The following is a 7,563-nucleotide window of genomic DNA, read 5'->3' on the forward strand; positions in this document are numbered from 1 at the left end:
GTTGAATAAATGGAGAAATATATCATGCTTCTAGTTGAGATCATTCAGAATTTTTAAAAATGTGAACTCTTTTAAAATTTATCTCTTCATTCAATATCTCACCAGCAAGATAAGTTACAGAATGTTACCTATAAAATCATAATAACTAAAACACTTCAGTACTGAAACAGTAATAAAAAAATAGAACTAGAGATCGAAGACCCTCAGTGGATACCTGAATGAATATTACCAAACCCTATGTATACTGTTTTTTCCTATACATATATGCCTATGGTAAAATTTAATTTTAATAAATGATACACAGTAAGAGATTAACAAAAAATAAATTAAATAGAACAATGAAAACAAAACATTGTAATAGCAGTTATGAGTTATGTGAAAATAACCTCTCTCTCTCTCTCTCTGTCTCCCTGTGTGTGTGTGTGTGTGTGTGTGTGTGTGTGTGTGTGTGTGTCTGTTTCTCTCAGTTTCTCTCTCTCAAAATATTATACTGCAAACCTTAGGAAATTCAGCATATGATTTTTCTTCTTTCATTATTAAGTCGAGAACTTTCACCTTTTCATTTAAAAGAAGACCATGTTGTCTTCTTTTTGGCATATCCAGATTGCCAGCATCACCTCTCTTGTGCTTTGGGGCCATTATTAAGTAAAATAGGAACATAAGCACTGAGATACCATGACAGTTGAGTGATAACCAAGATGTCCATAAGTGACTACAGAGCAGGTACTCTCTACAGCATGGGTATGATAGACAAAAGGGTGGGACAGAGAAGGATGGTGCAAGATTTCATTATACTATTCAGTATGACACAATTTATAACAAATTTTTTATTCCTGTAATTTTCCATTGAATATTTTTGGACCTCAGTTGACCACTGTAACTGAAACATGGAAAGCGAAATTGTGGATAAGGGGAGACTACTAGAGTTTATAATGGCATAAAGATATCAAAACTTATTCAGAAACTGAGCAGAAGTACAAAACCCTCAGGGAGAAAAAATAGCAATTAATAGGAGATAAGTTAAAATTAATAATCTACATATACCATATTCATGAGATGAAAGATACAATCTTGCCATAATGTCAGTTCTCTTCAAATTCTTCCATAGATTTAATGCAATTTCACACAAAATCCCAAAAAGATTTTGACAAGCTGATTCAGAAAAAAGAAATCCAAAACACTTTGGAGGAAGAGGAGGAAATTCACTCTACCAGATGTCAAGGAAGCCACCAGCACTATGCCAGTAGGGTACTGGCATAAACAGTGGCTCTCATAGGCCAAAGACAGAGAAAAGAGAACACAGAAACACATCTTGCCTTTATGGCCACCAGGCTAATGAAAAAGGTAACACTGCGAGTCAATGGGGAAAGGGATAGTTTAATCAATTAATGTTGTTCTCAGAAAAATTGAAAGGAATCAAAACACAGCCCTCAAACTGTAGCTCAGATGGGAAACAATTAGGTCTCAGATAAAGCAAGGAATGTGAAATAAATTTCACCCAGATTATGACTGAGCCCGCAGGAGGTTTGGGGCAAGGTGACTCGGTCAACATAGCAAGACAGGCTGAAAAGTCACAGCAGGAACATGAAAAAAATAAAGGAACATGGGATGCCAAATTCAAACAGAATCAATCTGGAAGAATAACTCAAAGAAGATAACAAAAATATCCCCCAAATGCTTAATACCACACTAAAACCTAAATACAGCAAAGACATAGAGACAGATTGATAAATTAACAATGTGGGTTACAGTGGATTATATAGCTATAGAAACAAATTAAGATATCCCTAAAAAATAAACACTATCAATTATTTTTTTAATTAGAAATTATGAGAAACAAAAAAAACCTACTAAAAATTAAATCATTGTCATAGAGGAAAAGTTTGAGACAACCATTAGGAACACAAAATAAAAAATTGAGCAAACCAACATACTAGGAGGCAGGTAAAAACTTTGTAAGGGCTAAAGTTACTCCAGTGTCAGAATAATTTTGCCTAAAAATTAAAGGAAAAAAAAGTTTTCAAGATATTAGAGAATAAAATTTTCCTGAAATAAATGTAGACTCATATCTGCCACCTTAAAGAACACAGGAACGACCTTAAAGGCTGACAGCAACATGCTGCATCACTGTATTTATTTATAACAATGAGAGTGCATCTATTTGGTAAATTCAATACCATAATAGGTCTACATGTTATCTTTTAAGCTTTAATAAGATAAAAGTTGCTCTACACCAAGCTAAAAGAAAAGCATATTTCTACTTATCAGAATATTTTGCAAACTCTTTCATATCATGAAAGAAAGAACAAACACCTCAACTGAACCATATTGGCAAAAAATAAATGAGCAATTCATAAAAGAAGAAATATAAATGGTTAGGAAACACCAAAAACTCTTCAACTTCCCACATAATCAGAAAAACAGAAATTAAAACAAGATGCAACTTTTCATCCACCATCTTTGTAAAATGTGGCTGTGTGTAGGGAGATGGCTTGTCTCATTTGCTTTTGGTGGGAGAATACATTCATTCAGTCACTTAGAAAAGCAATTTGTAAGGATCTACAAACAAGTAAAAATTAGCACACTTTGCCCCAATAATTCTACTTTTTTGGGTTTTGACACAGATAAGTACTTGCATATACGCAAAAATATGTAATCATTGTTATTACAGCATGTTGGTATGGTGAACAAATGAAAACAACCTAAATGTCCTTCAATTAGTTAAAAAAAAATTATGGCCATCAATTCCATGGAATAGCATGTAGCTGTTAAAAACAACGACATGGATCTATATGTATGAAAGTGAAAAGATCTCTCAAGATTTCCACTCTTAAAATAAGTGAAAATGCAAAACAGTTTGTGCAATATAATCCCATTTATTACAAAATGAGAACACAAATCACGTATTTGCACAAACACGTTCTGTATATAAATGTATAGAAAATATAAGGAAGGCTGTGCCTAAGACTCTTCACGGAACAGAGAAAGGAAGTTACGAGGCTGGGGAGTGAGTGGCGAAGGGGACGTTTTCCTCTTTATACCTCCACATTGCTTGAAATTTTATGAACAGGAATGTGTAATGTATTTCTTTGTGTTAAAAAATGTAAAATATTAAGTAATTACTTCTGAGTACATTACTAAAGAAAAGATAGAATTCTTATCCCTTTTCTGGTCAGAAGTATCCCCTGTCCCGGGACAGGAAATTAAAGCGAAAATAAAAACATTCAGCCTACATGAGACATTTGCTGTCCCCGGCCTTTCTCTTCCTTTCCCTTCTTTTGATCAAGGTCAGTGAAGAAAGACGTCAGACCCCAAGTCAGTCATAGAAATGGCCTGGGAGCCGGCAGAGGCCCAGTGCCAGGACAGGTGAGACCACAGCATCCAGTGTTTAACAATAAGTCAGGTGTTTGCCCTGGAGTGTTTATTTTCTAAACTACTTTCCTTGACATAATCTATATGAAGGTAGAGGAAGGCGGAGAGACATGAAAGGGTTCAGAGGTCATGAGGAAATAATAAATCCCTGCCGCAAGGGACTGCTGTGTTCAGTGTCCCGGCCAGCTGAGCAGAAGTTGGAAAACAAAAACATCACGTGTGTTATGGTAAGCTGGACTCACACCAACAGCCGTCCTGCTGTAGTTTAAAAAATCCGATTTCCTCATTACATACTTTTTCATCTCATTATATTACATACCACTATCCTTGCAAAGCAGGACTAAACTAAGGTGAAGTTTTATGCACTAACTGAACTAAAGGCACAAAAGCAGCAATAGTGCCAGAGATAAAGCCTAAGAGAAGGGAGAAAAAGACTCACCTGATGCTCAGCTGGCTGCCCTCACCTGCCATCTTCCCACCCCAGGCCCTGCCTCGGGTGTTCGAGTCTGCCCAGCCTGAGTCCAGTGTGGCTGCCCGGGCGCTGAGCAGGAAGTCAGCCGGCCAACCAACTGACTCAACAAGAGAGGGCTCCGCCCAAATGGGGAAAACAGAAGTGAAAGTATTTACTCTGGCTGGGCTGCAGTCACTGTGTTCCTCCTTCACTCTAAGAGGTACTGGGTTTCCCTGAAATGAGGCAGATGGATGGAGGAGAGGTTTGATCGGCAAGGCCTGGAGGACCAGGGATAGAGCGGACCAGGGATGAGCAGGGCCAGCTCCCAGCAGTCCGCTTGTTGTGCAAAGGACAGCAAAGATATCCACTTGAACCAAAATTGTCCTCAGTTGCTTCTGCCTTTTGTAAGGGGGGCATAGTTTGCATATGAGTGGGCGGTAAATGACACATTTGCTGCATCCCCTTGCTGAGATTGCAGGGGGTAAGGGTTGGGGAGTGGGAGAGAAAGAAAGAAACTTCAAATCTTTTCTCAGGCCTGTGAGAGAGCCTGGACCAGGTCAAGTTAGGTCCTGACTTTTGAACACAGAGCTGGAGAGCACCAAAATGCTTGATATTATAAACTGGGAAGAATGCTTTTAGCATTCCTAGAAATCAGCCAGAGATAAAAGAGAACTCTTCAAGCCCCCAGAGCCAGAGAAGAGTGCCAAGTTGGTGACAATGTTGACACTTCAGATGCAAGGGTTTGAGGTATCTGGATTTTGGGCTGCTTTCCAACAGCCAGGTGTGAAGAAACACCTGGACTTCAAAGAAGTCACTGGAATCTTGAGAAGACAAAGGCTTCTCACTGGAGAAGGATGGAAGTTGGAGCCCAGATGATCTAGATACAAAAGGGCAGAGTGACCTCCGCTCCGCCTTGGAGTTATATCTGTGTTAGATTTTCATTCAGATTCTGATTTGTCATTCTACAAAGAAAGAGAAGTGACCTAGAAGACTTACTCTACATCAGTACAAAATCAAGGTAAAGAATGAGAGCAAAAGGAGAATGGGGCCAGAACTCAGGGCAGAGCCACCAGCAGAGAAGGGAGGCAGCAGGAAACCTGGGGGCCCAAGGTGAGCAAAGGGCGAGAGCAGGTGAGGATTCAGGGGCCACAGGGGGACAGTGCTTTCCAAATCATATCCCACTGAATTCTACTTCTTCCAGCTGCGAATGAGTACTGCCCAGTTACACCTGAAGATATGGAGGAAGGGGTCTCTACCCTCTCTCCACTTGTGTTCATTCTTTCTCCAAAGGAGTGATTGAGCACCAGTCTGGTTGGGAAAGACTCCTGGACACTGAGGAGGACATCTTTTCCAATGGGCAAGGCTACTGTGCCTCCCAGGTGCTGCACACACAGGACTATCTCACTCTCTCTTCCTTTTACTCCCCAATTTTGAGGGGTAGAGAGGCTGGTAAGCTGAGCTTACATTGGACACAGGTGTCCTCCACTCCCAGTCTCCGTGGGGTACAGCAACCTGGCACAGGTCACACTGCTCTGGTGTCTGCCCCCACCTCCTCTGACCCTAGGCAGAAGGCAGGCCCAGGCTACCGCTGAGCTGGCAATGACATAATGTGATAGCTTTTCCCTGGGTCTGCTAAGATCAGACCCCGGAATTCCAGGCCAATGAGCAGCAGGCTGGTTGGAGGAAATTCGCAAGAGTTGACTTCCACGGGTGGACACTTCCACACTGGGGCTGGTCCTGGCAGCAGGGAAGGGGACGTTCCTGTCGGACAGGGTTAGAGAAAGCTGAGTACGCAGCTCGCTCTGCAAGAACAATGCTGGCTTATAAGAATCTGTGGGTCTCGGTGGAGAAAGTGAAGTTTCTTTGATCCAGAGAACATTATACCCAACCGGGATGAAGAAGAGACAGGACCAAATTAATAAGCAGGATGAAATTTTAGAACCTCTGCTGGACTGATTTAAAGGAAGTAATCAAATGCCTGGGGCATGTTCCACGGCTGCAAGGAACACTGGCAATGGAGCGTTTCTGTTGTCATGGAAGTAATAGCTCAAATTGCTGGAGCCTGGAAAACTCAAAAGCAGGAGAGGACATGATTGAGGAAGGACTACTGGGTGGGGGACCTGACAAGGCAATGGGCTTCATAAGCTCCACAAAAGCAGCTTCAGTTTGGACTTCTTTAGTGGGGGGGTGATTCTCCCACCTGGAACACCCCTATGGGAACCAGAGATGTCTCCCTGAGGTGAGGTGGTCAGTTTCCTGAACGGAGAGTTCAAGGGCAGGAGGAAGCCGCAGCCATTGCCGCAAGAACAGCACCCACAGAGGTTAGAGGACAGAGAACCTGGCCACCCTCCTGAAGATGTAGAAATGGAGAGGGAAGAGCAGGTACCTGGGACCTTTCGTGGGAGCACTCAGTACTGGTGAAACGTCTCCTTCTAGGGGCGGCACATCAATTTGGGTGACATGCCTGGTCCCTTCTGCCACCTCCCTTATTCTGGGGAAGGCATCTCTGACTCGGGGGTTTGGAGACCAGGGATAATTTTGCTCTTTGTTGGGTCTCTGCCTGCAGAGACTAGGGTTCTGTCAGCTCCTCCAAGTGCACAGGACAGGAACCTGCCTGGGGGTGGGGGTAGGTGGGTGACTGGAGCAGCCTGAGGCCATGTGGATAAGCCTGATTCTGGGGTTCGGTTCTAGGGGTCTCTTTATTGCCACACACCACATCCCCCAGGCTAGCTTTTATCAGGAATGATCCCTATCTGTCTCTCCTTTTTACTTTTGTCTCAGTGGGCTTGGAACTCAGGTGGGAAAAAGAAATGCAGTTTTGGAGAACCTCTCAAACCCTAAAAGGGTTCAAGCACATGAGTAAACGCCTCTCTCCTCATGTTCACTTCTGCCTGTGCCCCAGATGGGTAGAGGCCGGGTTCACAGCCCCTTGCAAGTGAAAAATTGTGATGCGATTATCCCCTGGCTCAGCGGGCATTTGGTAGCAATATTTCAGCTTTTAGGGACTATCCCCTGGCTCAGCGGGCATTTGGTAGCACTATTTCAGCTTCCCTACCCTCTGCCCTCCTCCTGAGGTTGCAGGACTGTAGGATACCAGAGGGGTTGTTGGAGGTGGAAATGCGATTGTTTCTGTTGGAAGAAAGTGAATCCTTGGAAAAAGAACTGAATGGGAAGAGACACTGTGCCACACAAATCAAGGAAGGGTCCTGTGACCCCCATTTCCTTGGTGCCCGCTTTCCTTCGCAGCTCGGCTCCAGCCAGGTCTACACTCCCCTCTAGTGGCCTTGCGCGGCATCACCGTCTCCTTGGAGCTGGGCTCTGAGGTCAGTTCGCGGAAATAGAAACCGAAAATCCTTCTCTTCTCAAGATGATACCTTTCGAAATACTGAAAAATTGGTAGTTGAGGCGCCATTATTGTCCTCTAAATAAAGCTGAACCAGTGTAAGCACTGAGTTCCGAGATAATTTGGTATTGGCAGTTCATAAGCATAAACGGGCTTGTCGCCTGGACAGAGAAGTCTCTGTTCAGATGGCGCGGTGACCCTGTCCCGTCCATCTGTCTTCCCAGAGAGCTGCGTTCAGCCCGGGAGCCCCAAAGTGGCCCTGCCTTCCCCACTTCCCCGGAGGCTGAAGTCCGCCCCCTGTTGGCCCTCTCCCCTACATCCCGCCCTACCTGCCAGGGAGGGATAATCTTGAGGTGCCTGCCAGGCACAAGAATTTGACTCGGTGGTGAGTCACTGA

The 7,563-nt window shown here is 43.5% G+C and overlaps 1 protein-coding gene across 1 annotated transcript in view; it reads right to left on the reverse strand.

Annotated features, from left to right (window-relative positions):
- Window positions 1-7,235, reverse strand: part of SP100 (SP100 nuclear antigen) — a 106,847-nt gene extending 99,612 nt beyond the window's left edge. Inside the window, 3 exon segments of the mRNA XM_021716002.1 lie at window positions 3,812-4,222; window positions 5,288-5,625; window positions 7,122-7,235. Of these exon segments, the coding sequence (XP_021571677.1) occupies window positions 3,812-4,222; window positions 5,288-5,625; window positions 7,122-7,235 (863 nt within the window).
- Between the last annotated feature and the right edge of the window lie 328 nt (window positions 7,236-7,563).

This window comes from Carlito syrichta, unplaced genomic scaffold, assembly GCF_000164805.1.
Source record: "Carlito syrichta isolate Samal-C Ts95f unplaced genomic scaffold, Tarsius_syrichta-2.0.1 Scaffold308105, whole genome shotgun sequence".
Classification (NCBI taxonomy): domain Eukaryota; kingdom Metazoa; phylum Chordata; class Mammalia; order Primates; family Tarsiidae; genus Carlito; species Carlito syrichta.